This window comes from Bubalus kerabau, chromosome 1, assembly GCF_029407905.1.
Source record: "Bubalus kerabau isolate K-KA32 ecotype Philippines breed swamp buffalo chromosome 1, PCC_UOA_SB_1v2, whole genome shotgun sequence".
Classification (NCBI taxonomy): Eukaryota; Metazoa; Chordata; class Mammalia; order Artiodactyla; family Bovidae; genus Bubalus; species Bubalus kerabau.
The window spans coordinates 73,059,329-73,077,966 of record NC_073624.1 but is presented as its reverse complement, the minus strand read 5'-3'; the positions used below and the strand labels follow the sequence as shown (position 1 = coordinate 73,077,966).

The 18,638-nt window shown below is 41.3% G+C and overlaps 3 protein-coding genes across 16 annotated transcripts in view; 2 read left to right on the top strand and 1 right to left on the bottom strand.

Moving 5' to 3' along the window:
- C1H12orf56 (chromosome 1 C12orf56 homolog) overlaps window positions 1–6,561 on the top strand; it is a 112,693-nt gene extending 106,132 nt beyond the window's left edge. The window contains exons 14-15 of the mRNA XM_055575881.1: window positions 2,395–2,516; window positions 6,384–6,561. Of these exons, the coding sequence (XP_055431856.1) occupies window positions 2,395–2,516; window positions 6,384–6,561 (300 nt within the window). The remainder of the gene's footprint in view (window positions 1–2,394; window positions 2,517–6,383) is intronic.
- XPOT (exportin for tRNA) overlaps window positions 1–6,624 on the bottom strand; it is a 169,136-nt gene extending 162,512 nt beyond the window's left edge. Inside the window, exon 1 of the mRNA XM_055579549.1 lies at window positions 6,404–6,624. The gene's annotated coding sequence lies outside the window, so the exon portion shown is untranslated. The remainder of the gene's footprint in view (window positions 1–6,403) is intronic.
- Window positions 6,625–6,694: 70 nt separating this feature from the next.
- The window catches only part of KICS2 (KICSTOR subunit 2), a 104,840-nt gene continuing 92,896 nt past the window's right edge, over window positions 6,695–18,638 (top strand). For all 14 annotated transcript variants that reach the window (XM_055579633.1, XM_055579571.1, XM_055579565.1 and 11 more), the window contains exons 1-2: window positions 6,695–6,943; window positions 15,026–15,311. In XM_055579633.1, the coding sequence (XP_055435608.1) occupies window positions 6,709–6,943; window positions 15,026–15,311 (521 nt within the window). In that variant the 5' untranslated portion in view covers window positions 6,695–6,708. The remainder of the gene's footprint in view (window positions 6,944–15,025; window positions 15,312–18,638) is intronic.

Below are 18,638 nucleotides of genomic sequence, written 5' to 3'. Positions count from 1 at the left end.
AGGAAATCAGTCCTGAATATTCATTGGAAGGACTGATGCTGAAGTTGAAACTCCAATACTTTGGCCACCTGACACAAAGAACTGACTCACTGGAAAAGACCCTGATGCTAGGAAAGATTGAAGTTGGGAGGAGAAGGGGTGACAGAGGATGAGATGGTTGGATGGCATCACCGATTCTATGGACATGAGTTTGAGTAAGCTCCAGGAGTCGGTGATGGACAGAGAAGCCTGGTGTGCTGCAGTCCATGGGGTTGCAAAGAGTCAGACACAACTGAGGAACTGAACTGAACTGATATATATATATATATATATATATATATTGCTGCTGCTGCTGCTAAGTCGCTTCAGTCGTGTCCGACTCTGTGCGACCCCATAGACGGCAGCCCACCAGGCTCCCCTGTCCCTGGGATTCTCCAGGCAAGAACACTGGAGTGGGTTGCCATTTCCTTCTCCAATGCATGAAAGTGAAAAGTGAAAGTGAAGTCGCTCAGTCGTGTCTGACTCTTATTGACCCCACGGACTGCAGCCTACCAGGCTCCTCCGCCCATGGGATTTTCCAGGTAAGAGTACTGGAGTGGGGTGCCATTGCCTTCTCCATATATATATGTACATATACACATAACATTTGAAAGAGAAAACATAAATATGGAGAAAATCAAGAAGAAAGTATGAAATATGATTAAAATAACAGAACTTCTGTTCTTTTCCTTTTGGCTTTTTTTTTTTTAACTGTGAAATTCTTTCTTATGACATTGTTTCTTTCCAGCATGTTCAACAGAACTTTGTGTGATGACAGATATTTCAAGGACTTCCTTGGTGGTCCAGTGGGTAAGACTCCAAGCTCCCAATGCTGGGGTTATGGTTTCCATCCCTGGTTGGAACTAAGATCCTGCACACCACAAAGCACAGCCAAAAAAAAAAAAAAATTCAGTGTCTGTGCTCTCCAATATGGTAGCCACTAGCCATAGGTGGCTGCTAAGCATTTGAAGCATAACTAAGGCAAATGAAGAGCCAAATTTTAAATTTTATTATTTTCAACTCGTTGAAATGTAAACAGCCACATATTGCTAGTGACTGCCATACTGCACAATGCAGCTCCATATCAATTCTAGGCAATGGTTATTTAGAGCACAGATTTAAAATATGCTTTCTCTCTTGAAGTTTGGTTTTCTTTTTCAACTCGCTACCCTACATAATTTCCACCTTATGACTTCAAAATCATATTATATTTATGGGTATAAAGACAAAATGGCAAGAGCTAATTAAGTGTAAAAAAAAGGGGGGGCTGTTATTGGTCAGATTTTTAAAATACACAACAGGGAAAGTAATTTAATTGAAAGTTAGGTGCTAAAGAGCTATATATTGTTAACTGTATTGTATTTTTTAAGTAAATAATCTAAGGAAAAAGTGAAAGAGGTTGTTCCATATCAAATATCTGGTTCTTCTTAGTAAATTAAGAAAGACTTCTCATTGAAATCAGACCTCTCATCCATACTATCCATATAAAAAGGGAGATAACTGCAGAAACCATTTGAAAATGCCTGAGTAACAATGTGGAAGTCTCTTACCTCTTAGGTGGGAGGCTTATGCATAAGGGGATAACTCACAAACAGAAGCCATGTTATAAGGAAAAGAGAGACAGATCCTGGTTTGCATCCCGCCCTGCCAGTTACTGGCTGTGAGTACTTTGAACAAGTTACTTAAATTCTCTGTAATCAAATGGTAATAACTATACCTGCCGTGAAGATCTGTTGGAAGATTAGTCATACGTTAAAGATGTGGTATATAGTAAGTGCTAAATCAATAACAATTTTACTATTATATCAGCATAATGTCAAGAAAAGTGAAAAAAGTGAAAATGAAAGTCAAGAAAACAAATCAGCAAAAAGAAAGTAAGCTGAAATACTTAAAAACTGGGGTAGGAATTAACTGGAATCATCATTAAACTGTAAAATTATTTTTGGTATATGTTCTTTTATATGTATTTTCAACACACAAAAATTAATCAACTGTTTATCAAATGAATGAAAAAAAATACTTGGAGAAATGAATGAATGCCTTGCCCACTTTAAATATCATTTTGCCCCCAAAATGGGTTGTTATCACTAAAATAGTTTTGTCACTGGCATTGTCAGTAGGGATATTTCAAAGACTCTGTAAAGAGCAGCATCAAATCAGTGGTCTTTTCTAGAGTTAACAGGAAAGATTAGGGCTGAAATTAAGGGACAACTTCTTAAGCAATATTACTGAAAAGGATCAGTTAAGAGCTTCCATCCTTAGATATTTTCACGAAGACAGATAATTCTCCATGCTGGAAATGTCATCGGCATCTGTGGTAGCTTCCAGGGTGGCCTACTTTGAACCTTACTGCCTAGCCTTTGTGCCCTTCCCTAGTCTGCCCAAATTCAATCAGGGATGGCCTTGAATGTGGCCGAGTGTGACTTCCAAGGCTATGTCATAAAAAGTCGTGCAGCTTCTGCTTTGGTCTATCAGATTGATCACATACTCGAGGACAAGTGAGTGGCCATGCTATGAGCAGGGCACTCAAGCCATCCCATGGAGAGACCCATGTGGCCAACAGTCTGTGACAACCTGCTGGATGTGTGAAGTCACTTTGAAAGCAGCCTCTCCAGCTTCAAATAAGTCTTTAGATGACCACAACCCTAGCCAACATTGGACTGTAACCTTATGAAACACTAAAACAGCAATGCCCAATTGAGACACTCTTGAATTCCTGACTCACAGAAATCGTGAGAGGGAATACATGATTTTTACTCTCTTAAGTCACTAAGTTTTGGGGTTATTTGATCAGATAAAGGACAGAAAGGGTAAGGAAACTAACAGAAGCAGAAGAGATTAAGAAGAGGTGGCAAGAATACACACAACTGTACCAAAAAAGTATTAATGACCCAGATAACCATGATGGTGTGGTCACTACCTCGAGTCAGATATCTTGGAGTGTGAAGTCAAGTGTACCTTACAAAGCATTACTATGAACAAAGCTAGTAGAGGTGATGTAATTCCACTTGAGCTATTTCAAATCCTAAAAAAGGATACTGTTAAAGTGCTGTACTCAATAAATCAGCAAACTTAGAAAACTCAGCAGTGGCCACAGGACTGGAAAAGGTCAATTTTCATTCCAGTCCCAAAGAAGGGCAATGCTAAAGAATGTTCAAACTACCACTCATTTCAAGTGCTAGCAAGGTAATGCTCAAAATCCCCAAGCTAGGATTCAGTAGTATGTGAACTGAGAACTTCCAGATGTACAAGCTGGGTTGAGAAAAGGCAGAGGAACCAGATATCAAACTGCCAAACTATAGATATCAAACTATCCATTTGTTGGATTATAGAGAAAGGAAAGGAATTAAAGAAAAACATCTACTTCTGCTTTACTGACTATGTGAAAACCTTTGACTATGTGGATCACAACAAACTGAGAAAAATTCTTCAAGAGATGGTAATACCAGACCACCTTACCTGTCTCCTGAGAAACCTGTATGCAGGTCAAGAAGCAACAGTCCATGGGATTGCAAAGAGTTGAACATGACTTAGTGACTGAATGACAACAACAACAAAAGTCACTAAGTTTCGGGGTTACTTAATATGCAGCAGTAGATGGCAAGCATATCGTCAACAGCAAACATTTATTGCTACTGTCCAAAGTGTCTTGCTAATAGACTGAACCAGTTGATCCTTTAAGGTAACTTGTATCTTTACAGCATCAATGTTTTAATAGCCTATCATGTCACTGACTCAGAATATTTTTCCTACAAAATTCCTGTAAGACAAGGAGAATCAGCCAATCAAATATAAATAGACATTAATAAATATCCATTAAGTTTGTAGAAATAAAGAACCTCAGCTGAAGCTGGAGTCAGAACATGTCTTTAGGGAGAGCTCTCATGGCTGTGCATCATCAGTTACTCCAAACTGTAAGAGACATACCCCTACCTCTTTCCCACAGGAAGGTACTGCCTACTTTACTATTTAGCAGGAAGAAGAAAACCATCTTTCTGGCCAACCACTGCCCAGTCAATCAAAGACTGTAGCACCACAAACAATGATAAGCCTCCACAGGCCATACTTTGAACTCCCTGCTTCCTCCCGAGAACTATTTAGCTATGACAGCCCCTTCTGTTCAGTTCAGTTCAGTTCAGTTCAGTCGCTCAGTCGTGTCCAACTCTTTGCGACCCCATGGACTGTATGTAGCCTGCCAGGCTCTTCTGTCCATGGAGTTCTCCAGGCAAGACTACTGAAGTGGGTAGCCATTCCCTCCTTCACAGGATCTTCCTGTCTCAAGGATCGAACCCAGGCTGCCTGCATTGCAGGTAAATTCTTTACCATCTAAGCCACCAGGGAAGCCCTTCCATGTCCTCTGGACTTGCCTGTGATCCACCATAGTTTCCATTACCTGAATTGCAATTCCTCTGGCTATTTCTGAGTAAACTCTTTTGCAGGTAAAATAATTGGCTATTATTAAATTTGATAAGTTCAAGGTATTATTCTAGGTGCTCTGCTGATTAAAACGTTGGATGTTGTGAACAATAAAAGCAACAATAGTAACAGTAAGTGTTAACTAATATTTATTAAGCATCTACTCTGTCTTAGTGTTTTAGACAATGTGAATATACTCTCATTTAACCTTAATATATTGGAGAAGGAAATGGCAACCCATTCCAGTATTCTTGCCTGAAGAATTCCATGGACAGAGGAGCCTGCCAGGCTACAGTCCACGGGGTCACATAGAGTTGGACACGACTGAGCGACTAACATACAACCTTATTGCCAAATGTTTTCCAGGAAGGTCATACCAAGTTACATTCCCATCTGTAAGGTATAAAACAGAGTCCCTGCATGTTTACCAGCACATAAAAAAAAGATTTTTACAAAATCTGGTAGATGAAAAATATAATAATCTGTATTTCTCTGATGACTAGATCTTGATATGTTAAGCACATCAGACCTCTGCCTGACACAGTTACAAAGATCTTTCCCCCAGGATGGCACTGTGTTTTCTCGAAATTTTGACAAACAATTCAATCCCTTCTTGTAATCGTAATTTCTTCCAATTCTTTTGTAATTACGTTCTTCTATTTCTAGATAAATTAAATTTTCACTTGTATTTCTTTCTAGTTTGTTTACGATTTTGTTTTTTACATATGCAATTATTTTTTGTTGTAGGATACAGGGGGAAAGCTTTTTTTCTTCCCCATAATCATGTCTCCTTCACTATTAGTTGAGTTTTCCTTTCCCCACTCATCTATGATGCTACCTTTATTATCTAAAGAATTCTTACATATCTTGAGTATATTTATGAGCTTTAAAACTGTCTTTCACTGTCTGTTGGTTTCGGGCTAGTACTACGTTTTTTTTTTATTACCTACTTTTCTACTCATTCATTTAGAACCATCACATTGTCTTCCAGGAAGCCTTGATTCTTCCAAAAAGACACCACTGCTGCCTCCCTTTTTACCTTTATAACATATAAAATTCTGCCTTATATCAGTTAACACAGTTGATCTTAGTCAATTATATTCTTGAGAGCAGCAACAGATACACTACATATTCATTAAAATAAAATTATGGGATTTGTTATATTAAAAGGTAACAATGGCAGAACAGATCTTATTTGACCAACAAAATGAAAACAGGCAAGTCCCTCATTTGACTAAGGAACATCATTGTGCCCTCCATGATGAAGATTATAAAGGTTAGTGAACCCTAGATTCTGCTTTAGGGAAATCACCACTTCGTAGAGGAAAAAGACATGTAAATTTATGTGACTAAACACAATATAACTAAATAGTATAAAATAAATAAGCATGTACAAGGAAAGAGAAAAGTAAAAGCTAAGTGAGCTGTGGGTAGTGTCTCAAGCAGAGGACATACACATGAGCTGGGTTATGGAGTTTCTTAAATGTCAGAAAAATTTGCAATTAACCTGAATGGCAAAGTGGATCAATTCAGATTCTTTAACAGAAGTTACATTAAGGTAGACTTCATTCTGAGAACTTTTTAAGGAAGCCTAATGAAGTATGGCCAAGCCCAGGAGCAGCTCTGCTCGGAAGCCCTTTCGTTAGCACGAACTTGAGATGACTAGAACCGCACAGAGCCTAGAATTAACTCGTGTGATTGGGTGAAAATCAGACATGAGGAAAAGAAGTAAACTTTTACCCACGTGAGGCTGCTATAAACCACGTACTGGGGCTGGTTTGAAAGCAATGACTACAGAGTCCTTGTTGTGACAGCCAGCACACTTCCAGGCCGCAGTCTCAATTCCTAGCCCTGCGCCTCAGGCTCGGTGGAGCCCAGGCCAGATGTTAGCACAAGAACTACTGACGTCAGGTAAACGTGACGTCATCAGCACTGACGCAGTCTCACAGGGAGGGGCCTCTCAGCTCACCTCTGAACGTCAGCTCCACGGAGCAGCGAGTTGGCCGCCTAGCGCTCTGCCCTGAGGGTCCGAATAGGGAGCTGCGGGAACGGAAGCGCCGAAGCGGCTCAGGAGCTGAGGGGCGGTCACCCGTCTCTCGCCTGAACTCTTATCCTCGTCCTCTCTGAGGCCCAGGCTCGGTCCAGGCAGCAGCGCGCTCACGAGTCCGCCGCTTGTGGCGGTTACGCGCACGCACGCTCGTGCGCACGTTCCCTGAGAACCCGGAAGTGCGAGGGAGAGGCGAGCCACGTGGGTGGAGCTGGAGCGCAGCTCGCATGGGGGAGTCTATCCCGCTGGCCGCCCCGGTCCCGGTGGAACAGGCGGTGCTGGAGACGTTCTTCTCTCATCTGGGTATCTTCTCTTACGACAAGGCCAAGGACAATGTGGAGAAGGAACGAGAGGCCAACAAGAGCGCGGGGGGCAGCTGGCTGTCGCTGCTGGCGGCATTGGCCCACCTGGCCGCGGCCGAGAAGGTCTATCACAGCCTCACCTACTTGGGGCAGAAACTAGGTACCTCCGCCCCGCCCCCCGGTGCCCCTGGAGGAGGAAGGAAAGGGAGTATATTCCCCGATCGGCAGTGGCTTGGGTTCCCAGTCTCTGTCACTCGTAGCCGCTGGCTCAACTCTGCACTCCCAGGTCTCCTCCCACCGATCCCTTCCTTCCCTCGGCTTCCACAAACCCCGCCCACGGGCCTGCGCGGCAGTTAGATTGGCCAACTGGGTGGATGTTCTTTGCAGGGCTGTGCTCCAAACGGATGGCTGTATCCATTTTTCTCATGCATGGATTGGTGCCATAAGTGAGAAGTTACGCAAACTCGCTCTTTAACCAGTGACACTGCGGCGAGAGGAGCAAAACTTGGCAGTACAACCTAGTTAGAATTAATAAACACTATTGTCTGGCCTCTTAAGGCTAAGGCCCCAGAGAATTACAGATGGAGTCCTACCCCGTCTTCGTAGACCCTCAATAAACATTTAATGAATGAAGAAGAAGAAAAAAAAGAATACTGGACAGGAAAGGCAAGAAATATGCCTAACTCTAACAAGAGGGGTCTTACAGAGAAAATGGTAAACACGCTTATCATCCCATGATAAATCTTGCCCCTGAAAATCAAATGCAGGAGCTGATTCAGCTGATTTTCACTAGTAGAAACAAACAATATGAGTAGATCAGAAGGAAATAATATATGTGAAAGCCAAAGGCTATACATATAAAGTATTACTACTAATAATTACCGATATTATGAATTCCAGAGTTTTTAAGAGTCTTTTTAGTGCTTTGGCCGGTTTTAGACTCTTTAATATCAGAGGCACAGGGTCTGGTATGAAAGAAGGACATATGTACAATATAAAATAGAAGACTACAACTGAGTGCAGATTCCAGTTTGAGTTTTTTCCCCCACTTATATTGCCAGAAGATGACCCTGTATATCTTGCTTTCTGTAAACACCCAAAGGGCAGGACTTTCTGAGATCTTTGCTTTAGCTTTTCAAACAGTATCTTGTTATTTAGTGTGTGGACTTGTTGGCAAGAAATAGGTAGTTTCACCTTCTGTATTTTTTCCTCCTTTCCTACAATGGCACTTTTCATAAATTTACAATTGCTGTTGCATTATTGCAATTCCCTTTCTACGGATTGGCAAACTGTGTGTGTGTGTGAAGTTGTGTGAGTAGGTGACAGAGCCTGTACCAGAATACCTACCTTTGAACTGTCAGATTGTGTTTGTAACCATATGATTTATAAAAAATTGTAGATGTATTGTAATTTACATACTATGTATTATGTAATTTATATATTATTATGTATATATGAAAATGAAGACAATCCTGGCTATAAAATTGATGGTGGGTAATATTCTGGCAGTTCTGGTGTTTTTAGATTCCTCTACCTCATGAAGATTGGTAATTGATCCCAGAGTCATGTTTCTTAGGTTTTTTCTTTTAGCTCACCTATGAGAATTTGGTAACCTGTGGCCTCACTCCCCAGAAAAATATAGTGTAATACAATTTTGCATATAACCTGAGTATTCAGTCGGATTTCCTAAAGCCTATGTATGTTGTCGTTATTGTTTAGTTGCTGCTGCTGCTAAATTGCCTCAGTTGTGTCCGACTCTGTGTGACCCCATAGACGGCAGCCCACCAGGCTCCCCCGTCCCTGGGATTCTCCAGGCAAGAACACTGGAGTGGGTTGCCATCTCCTTCTCCAATGCATGAAAGTGAAAATTGAAAGTGAAGTTGCTCAGTCGTGTCCGACTCTTAGCAGCCCCATGGACTGTAGCCCACCAGGCTCCTCCATCCATGGGATTTTCCAGGCAAGAGTACTAGAGTAGGGTGCCATTGCCTTCTCTGTTAGTTGCTGAGTCACGTCCAGCTCTTTCTATCTTATGGACCCTAGCTTGCTAGGCTCCTCTCCATGGGATTTCCCAGGCAAGAATACTGGAGTGGGTTGCCATTCTGATCCAGGGACTGAAACCACATCTTCAAGCAGATTCTTTACCTGCTGAACCACCTGGGAAACCCATAGCCTATGTATGCTGCTGCTGCTGCTGCTGCTGCGTCGCTTCAGTTGTGTCCTGTGTATAGACCTCAGTTAAGAAATCCACTCTAAAGTAGATTTCTAAAAAAAAGAAAGAAATCTACTCTAGTTTACGTTGTATGTGCCTGGCTTTATGTGCTTGATGTGCATAAGAACATGCACAAGGCTATCACTGTCTCTGACTTGGATTCTGTGAAGTGGCTCTTATTATGTTAAGTGATTAGTTCTGCAAAGACCCCAGCTTGCATGGGTGAGCCTGAGGGCTGTGCTTTGAAATTAATCCACAGAGCAATTTACCCTATGAAACATCCTCAGGGCTATTGAGGCTCCCAGCTGATCTGTCATTTCAGAATAAATGTTCTGAAAATGGCATGTTTAATGCCTCATAACTTATTCCCATGTACAGTAAATGTAGGTTCCAGATGTAAAATTTTAACTTTGCAAATACCTTATGGTTTTTCGGTATGAGAATGTTTGTGGTTTCAATGTGCTTATAATATGACTTCTTCATTATTGAGTTGATGCTCCCATTTTCTTAAAAACTTGGGAAAATTTTTGTGTTGCCACTTAACAGGTCCCATGTTCTTCAACTACTTTGCTATTTAGAATACTTATCTGGGTTTCTCTAAAAAGCAAAACAAGTTTATGTATACCTTTTAAACATGTAGAAAGCATGGTTTTAAAAAGTGAGTCTTTTTGACCCTACTTTTGTGACTGTTTATTGGAGGCCTTAGCCATGAATCCTGATTATAAATGAAAGGATGGGACTTTAGACAAAGGACAGAACTGACAGGGAGCCTTCTGTTCCTGTCTTGGCTCAGTTGAAGAACTTTGAGGGAAGTGCTTATCTTATAGCCTTCTCCATACTCTGAGGGGAGAATATACATATTTGGGAAAAGAAAATATGGTGACTCAATACCTGTGAAACCGAAATCAACTGGTGTCTTTTCTGGGGGCTCCAAAGAGATCTCGTACCACAGTGCTTTATGTCTCAACACGGAGAACTCAACGAGAGCAAAGTGAGAGATAAGAAGTGATTTATAAGAATAGGACCCTTGTGAGGCTTACAAGTGGGTGGGCGAGAAAAGCTGCCCCTTGTGAACTTAACTGAGCTATAGTTTTATAATCAAACGAAAAGTAGCAAGGAGAAGAACTTTGTCTTCCTTGAGTAGACGTCATGCTTCCACCATCGGCTCCTCCTCCAGGTTGGGCAGGGGGAGTTTTCTTGTCCAAACATGGTCAGGCTAGGTCCACAAATCATTGTTTTTTATGTGTCAGAGAGTGTGTCAAAGTGGTGATCATTAACTTACTGAGCTCAATGGGCAATATGTGAGTCTCATGCCTCCGTTGTTTTATTGTTTGGAGGCGTGTCTCATGCTTCAGCGTGGTTTTGTGGTTAAGCAAACCTACTTTTTTGAATAATCAGTAACTTACAAGGGTCTCCCATATTTTTCTACTTATAATCGCCTAGTGGTTTTAACCATTTAATTCCCTACTTTGCCCCTTCACTCTGTCGCTATCACTTGTGGAGGACTTAAGAAGGTCATACTTTTCTCCCCTTTGTTTTGTTGTTGGAGAGTTTCCTCGACATCTGGTTGCTGGAAGTTGCTATGGTAGAAAATGACTTAACTTGAGAAATGATGTCTAAAGATTATCATTAGCAAGAAGTTGTGGATTAAAATATGCTTAGAAATTTTGCATACTCCTTTAATATACTTGCTACTTGAAATTTCATGATACGAGATAGACTGTTGAAATCTCGAAAAATAATAAGCTTTCATGAAAATAGACTTCTAGAAATAATTCAAAATAATTATATTTTGTAAATTCAAAAAACTGAGACAAGAAAGAAGTCTGGTGTCTCTAGTTCCTTGTTTCCCAGCGTGAAGAAAGGCCACTCCCCATTGGATATTCCAGTCTGTGTGTGTGTATATGTGCTCATCATGTCTGACTCTTTGCAACCCCCCAAACTGTAGCCTGCCAGGCTCCTCTGTCCATGGAATGTTCCAGGCAAGAATACTGGAGCGGGTTTCTTTCTCTAGGGGATCTTCCCCACCCAGGGATTGAACCCAAGCCTCTTGCATTGGCAGGTGGATTCTCTACCACTGAGCCACCTGGGCTTCCCATTCCTCAGCAGGACAGTCACCAGATAGGCTTGTGCTCCTGAGAGCTTTGAGAAAAAAGACTCGTTTAAAAGAAAATGAATTGGTGGTCTTTCCCTTCCTTAAAGTGTCGGTTAGCTTGATTTCACATACTAGTAGTGTATGTTTATTGATAAGCTTTAAAAGGTATTCTTTATATTTATGTGGTGTTTCCACACCAAATGCGCGTGTGCGTGTTCAGTTGCTTTGTCGTGTCCAACTCTTTGTGACACCATGGACTGTAGCCCACCAGGCTCCCCCATGGACTGTAGCCCGCCGGGCTCCTCTGTCCATGGAATTCTTCAGGCAAGAATACTGGAGTGGGTGGCTGTTCCCTTCTTCAGGGAATCGTCCTGTCCTAAGGATCGAATCCAGGCCTCCCGCGTTGCAGGCGAATTCTTTACCATCTGAGCCACCAGGGAAGCCCTTCCATACCCCCTAGATAACCCAGTTATCTATCAAGTAGCTAGCTGTTCTTTTTCCAGTACTTGAAGCTCCCAATTGACCACAGAGTTGCAGAAGCCTGACTCTGTAGTTTTGAGAGCTTCTTTTGTTTTTAATTGGAGGATAATTGCTTTACAATGTTGTGTTTGTTTCTGCCACACAACAACATGAATTAGTCATATGTATACATATGTCCTCCCCCTCTTGAACCTCCCTCCCACCACAGCCCCCATCCCACCCCTTAAGATTGTGTTGGAGCACCAGGTTGAGCTCGCTGTGTTATACAGCAGCTTCCCACTAGCATTCTATTTTACAATGCTACTTTCTCAATTCGTCCCACCCTCTTCTTCCCGCTCTGTGTCCACAAGTCTGTTCTCTATGTCTTTGTCTCTATTCCTGCCCTGCAAATAGGTTCATCAGTACTATTTTTCTAGATTCCATACTTATGTGTTAATATATGATATTTGGGGCTTCCTAGGCAGCGCTAGTGGTAGAGAACACACCTACCAATGTAGGAAACATAAGAGATGCGAGTTTGATCCCTGGGTTGGGAAGATCCCCTGGAGGAGGGCATGGCAACCCACTCCAGCATTTTTGCCTGGAGAATCGCATGGACAGAGGAGTCTGGTAGGCTATGGTCCATTGGGTCACAAAGAGTCAGACACGACTGAAATGACTTAGCACCCACACAATATTTGGTTTTCTCTTTCTAACTTACTTCAGTCTGTATTACAGACTATAGATTCATCTATCTTAGTTCACCTGACTCAAATTCATTCCTTTTTAGGGCTTCCCAGGTGGTGCTAGTGATAAAGAACGTAAGAGACATGGGTTTGATCCCTAGGTCAGGAAGATCCCCTAGAGAAGGAAATGGCAACCCACTCCAGTATTCTTGCCTGGAAAATCCCAAGGACAGGGGAGCCTGGTGGGTTTTAGTCCATAGAGTCGCAAAGAGTCAGCCATGACTGAAGCGACTTAACACAACACACACACAGACACACACACAGCATTTCATTGTATATATGTACCACAACTTCTTTATCCATTCATCTGTTGATGGATATCTAGGGTTGCTTCCATGTCATAACTGTTGTAAATAGTGCTGCAGTGAATGCTGGGGTACATGTGTGTTTTTGAATTATGGTTTTCTAAGGGTCTATGCCCAGTAGTGGGATTGCTGGATTATATGGTAGTTTTATTCCTGGTGTTTTAAGAAGTCTCCCTATGGTTCTCCATAGTGGCTATACCAATTTACATTCCCACCAACTGTGCAAGAGGGTTCCCTTTTCTCCATATACTCTCCAGCATTTGTTGTTTATAGGTTTCTTAATAATGGCCATTCAGAATGGTGTGAGGTGATACCTCACTGAGATTTTGATTCGCATTTCTCTAATAATGAGCGATGTTGAGCATCTTTCATGTGTTTATTGGGAGAGCTTCTTATATCAGTTAGAAACGGAAGGAAAGTGAAAGTCGCTCAGTCGTGTCCAACTCTTTGCAACCCCGTGGACTATATAGTCCATGGAATTCTCCAGGCCAGAATACTGGAGTGGGTAGCTTTTCCCTTCTCCAGGGGATCTTCCCAACCCAGGGGTCGAACGCAGGTCGCCCGCATTGTGGATGGATTCTTTACCAGCTGAGCCACAAGGGACGCCGAAGAATACTGGAGTGTGTGGCCTGTCCCTTCTCCAGTGGATCTTCCCAACCCAGGAATTGAACCAGGGTTTCTTGCATTGCAGACAGATTGTTTACCAACTGAGCTATCAGGGAAGCCTGACCATCAGCGTAGGTTTGCTCAAAGTTGAGGGGTTTTTCAGGACATGGCACTAAGGGTTTCCTGAGAAGCTAGATTTTCAGTACTAAAACCTGGACAGTCACAGATAAACCAGGGCAAGGTGGTTGCCATAGTAGTAAGGGATATAAGAATCCTTTCTTGAAATACAAACTGGGCAATAAATTGTGAAATGTTTCATTCATTAAGAGAACATTTTACAAAAGCCTTGATATGTAACTTCCCCTCCTAACTGTTATGTTTAGACTACTAACTCATTCATTAAAGCTTTCTGTGAATTATCAGCAGAGAATTTAAACTGTCCCTTGTCTCTGAGATTTTTAATATTCCTAAGACTTCCTGTTTTAAACCTGCCGTTTCTTTTTGTTTTCCTAGTGTCTTGCCTCTGAGCCTTTGTTGGGGTGCATAATTGCTTAAGACAACATCTATGAAACTGGCCCCAGAAATATAGTTTTTCATGTATTCATACAGTAGTAAAGAAATGATGTATATGACATTTGAACCTTTTCAACTGTTGTAAAGAATGTATTTGGCCTTACTTCTTGCTGATTTCCTTTGGAACCCCTGAGTTACAGCAGCAGTTATTTATAATTGCTTCCTACTCTTAATAATTCACAATGTGGTACTTATTGTGATATAACCTATAGTGTCAACCTTGCTAAGAACACTGACATTTCCTTTTTTTCTCCTGGGATCCCAGTAGACTGTGTTTTCCATTTTCTGCTGCTGCTAAGTCGCTTCAGTCGTGTCTGACTCTGTGCGACCCCATAGAGGGCAGCCCACCAGGCTCCCCCGTCCCTGGGATCCTCCAGGCAAGAACACTGGAGTGGGTTGCCATTGCCTTCTCCAATGCATGAAAGTGAAAAGTGAAAGTGAGGTCGCTCAGTCGTGTCCGACTCCTAGCAACCCCATGAACTGCAGCCCACCAGGCTCCTTCATCCATAGGATTTTCCAGGCAAGAGTACTGAAGTGGGGTGCCATTGCCTTCTCCGTTTCCATTTTCCAGTATAGCTTAAAAGAAAAATACAACTCCAAAGCCAAGATGAACTTTTCTGATATACCAGGAATAACAACAGTGTCTCATAATTAGGTATTCTCTTTTGTTTTAAATTCCTAAATGTGGAAGGAGGACTTGTTAGAACCAGGTTCATGTCACTTGCTAGGTTAACTATCCTCTGAATTAGATCTGAATCCTTCATTGAAGTGGGATTGGCATGTGGGTAAGGAAAACTCAGTGGTAGAGTCTACCTGCCAACACAGGAGACGTCGGTTTGATCCCTGGGTCGGGAAGATTCCCTGGAGAAGAAAATGGCAACTCACACCAGTATTCTTGCCTGGAATACCACCAGGGAAGCCCATTCTTGCCTGGAGAATCCCATAGACAGAGGAGTCTGATGGGCTACAGTCCTTGGGGTTGCAAGGGTCAAACATGACTTAGCGGCTAAACAACAAGGCAACAGGAAAATCATACACAGGTCCATTGCTACACAAGTGAGTGGTACCAGGCATCCACTTAACTTACTCTCCAGTGAAATTATGAGTCACAAAATATGTAGAAGTCAGAGAATACGGTAGATGAAGAGTCATTGAGATCAGTGGTTTGGATGGTTTCCTTCTGGATGCTGGCAAGCATTTTGTGGGTCTGGTTTCTCTTCCTTACCTGCTTCTGTCCTTTGCCTTCCAGGGGGCCAGTCTTTCTTCAGCAGGAAGGATTCCATTCGCACCATCTATACTTCCCTGCACAACGAGCTGAAGAAGGTGGTGACCGGCCGTGGTGCCTTCGGGGGGACCGCTCCTCACGTGGAAGAGCTCCTTTCCCACCTGTCAGAGCAGCTCTGCTTCTTTGTTCAGGCTCGCATGGAGATCGCAGACTTCTATGAGAAGATGTACACTCTCAGCACACAGAAGTTCATCAATGCTGAAGAGCTTGTTGGCCTTTTGGACACCATCCTCAAGAAATACAGCTCCAGGTCAGTGTAGGTGAGGAGGGAGGGATGGGATGTGGCAACCTTGCAATTCCATGCAGTCTCATGGAATAACTGTGAAGGAGAAATGGCTGTATTACATTTTATATATGTTAATTAGTCAACAGGTATACATTAAGCAGGGCTTCCCTGGTGGCTCAGTGGTAAAGAATCTGCCTGCCAGTGCAGGAGAGGCACAAGCTACCTATAAAGAAGTGAGATTGGTTGTAATGTATTACTTACTGTCAGATCCAGAAAGCAATTCCAAAAGACTTTGAATGGTGCTGTGGACATCATTGACTGTGAATGACTCAGTTTTATTTGGGGTCCTTGGAACCTAGCATAGAGCCTTGCACATAGTAGGTGCTCAGTAATTTTATGATGAGCTAAATGGAAAGTGATGACTTTGAAGGATACCACTCCTTTGGACATAATGAGTTCAGATATGTTTGCTTAAAAAAGAAAGGCAGATATATTAATTTATATTCCCAAATGAAGGCTAATTAATGCTCATCTGATTAATAGATGAGTAGTGGGCAAAGTACAGAGATTAAAAGAGACTATATGGAGGAGGTAGAATCTGAGGAAACTTAAAAATTTTTTTAAATTTTATATTGGCGCATAGTTGATGAACAATGTTGTATTAGTCTCAGGTGTGCAGCAAAGTGTTTCAGTTACACATATATATGTATCTATGCTTTTTCAAATTCTTTTCTCATTTAGATTATTACAGAATATTGAGCACCATTCCCTGTGTTGTACAGTAGGTCCTTGTTGGTTATCTATTTTATTTTGTTTATTTATTATTTTTTAATATTTTAATTTTATTGGTGTATAGTTATTTACAGTGTTGTGTTAGTTTCAGGTGTACAGCAAAGCAATTCAGTTATATACATACATATATTTATTCTTTTTTAGATTCTTTTTCCTTATAGGTTATCACAGAATATTGGGTAGAGTTCCTTGTGCTCTATACTAGGTCCTTGTTGATTATTTATCTTATATTTGTAGTTTTGTGTGTATGTTCATCTCAAGGTCCTGATTTATCCCTTCTCCCCATCTTTCCCCTTTGGTAACCATAAATTTGTTTTTGATGTCTCTAAGTCTGCTTTTATTTTGTAAATAAGTTCATTTGTATCTTTTTAAAAATTAGATTCCACATATGAGTGATATCACGTGATACTTGTCCTTCTCTGACTTACTTCACTTAACATGATAGCCTCTAGGTCTATCCATGTTGCTGCAAATGGCATTATTTTCTTTTTTATAGCCGAGTGATGTTCCATTGCAGATGTGTACCACATCTTCTTTATCCCTTTGTTGATGGACATTTAGGTTGCTTCCATGTCTTGGCTATTGTAAATAGTGCTGTAATGAACATTGGGATGCATGTATCCTTTCGGATTATGGTTTTCTCTGATACACACTGCTATATTTAAAATAGATATATAGATGTCAATCCCAAACTCCCAATCTATCCCTTTCTGAGAAGATTTTTAAGGGCAGGTAGGATTTTGAAAGCAAAGGTTGGTAGAAAGAAAGGTTTCTTCATATTTGTGGTTTCTCCCTATTTGTGACTCCACATCCAAGGATGCAAAGTATTTACTGTTGAAAAAAATCTGTGTGTAAGTGGACCTGTGCAGTTTAAACTCATGTCATTCAAGGGTAAACTGTATTCTAAATTATCTTTTTATTTACTTTTAATAGGTAATATATTGTTGCTGTTCAGTCACTAAGTTGTGTCTGACTCTTTGCAGCCCCATGAACTGCAGCACACCAGGCTTCTCTGTCCATCACAGTCTCCCTGAGTTTGCTCAGACTCATGTCAATTAAGTCAGTGATACCATCCAGCCATCTCATTCTCTGTTGCCCACTCCTCCTCTTGCCCTCAGTTTTCCTCAGCATCAGGGTCTTTTCCAATATATTAACATGGCTCAAAATTTATAAAAGTGCAAAAGAATACAGTAGTGAAAATTCACCTTCTGCCCCTGTTCTTCAGCTAAATTTCCTTCCTGAGAGTCAATGAATGTTAACAACTTTTTTCTGTCGTTCTCAAGAGATAGTCTATGCATATCAATACACACATTTTCTTTTTTTAAACAAATTTTACATGTTTTCAAGTTTTTTATGTTTGGAAGTATTGTTTTATTTCTCCCTCAAATCTGATTAGTATATGTTGTCTCTTAATAATTTTTATAAGCCAAAAACCATAGTATAATTGGAGATGTGATTCTTAGGATGAAGGATCTTATGTGGTGATTCCCAAATGCTAACGTGAAAGTGGTTTTGTTGAACCATTTCAGGAGCTTAAGAAAAATACTTATATCGGGGCCCTTCTTTCCCAAGAGAGTAAGATCTAGCAATTCTGGATTGGGTATCCAGACACCTGTCTGTTTTAAAAGTTTCCTGTGATACTGATACATAAGTCGGCAAGAAAAATTGAATAAGTAAGAGAATGATGCCGATACTGGATATATGGGGTATGGAGCCTTATCAGTGTGTGTGCAAGTGCCTGTGCGTTTGTTGTATCATAGTAATGAAGGTAGTAGTGGTTTAGTCGCTTCAGTTGTATCCAACTCTTGAGACCCTATGGACTGTAGCCTGCCGGTCTTCTCTGTCCCTGGGATCCCCCAGGCAAGAATACTGGAGTGGGTTGCCATTTGTTTCTCCATGGGATCTTCCCAACCAGGGATAGAACCCACATCTCCTACATTGCAGGTGGATTCTTTACCACTGAGCTCCAGAAATTCCCCATAGTAATGAAAGGTTATTACTATTTAACTGTTTTTGTTAGACTTGTGATATATCAACTTTGAATCTTCTTTGAAACACCCCCAACTTCTCAAAGCCCTGGGAGTTTCTTCCACTGCAGTAGCAAAAGCCCAGATTTCATTCTTGCAGATCTTAGGGCACTTGTCTGTACCCCTCATCCTGCTGAGTGGACACTGATGGAGTTGGGCTGTAAGATAACACATGATCAGTAAGTATTTTCAGCTGTAGACATTCTCCATCAATACTACCTTTGTCTGCTTAATAGGGAATTACTGATCACAGACACAACCTAGTCCAAAAATGATCTACATTTAGATGCTTTGGATTAATTTGAGCAATATAAATTCTTTAGAATTACTGAAAAGTTGAAGTTTTGTATAATATATTGATTTTGGGGGAGAAAGGGGAATTATTTTAGATACAAAGTAACATGATTTACTCTTTGCTTTCAGAGTTGAAGAGGAAGCATGTTTTGTTTTTTTTCCCCTGGAAGCCAGTTGTGCTCAGAGTAGAACCGTGCTAAAGGTTTCCTCTTTTGGCAAACTTACTACATTGTTAAGC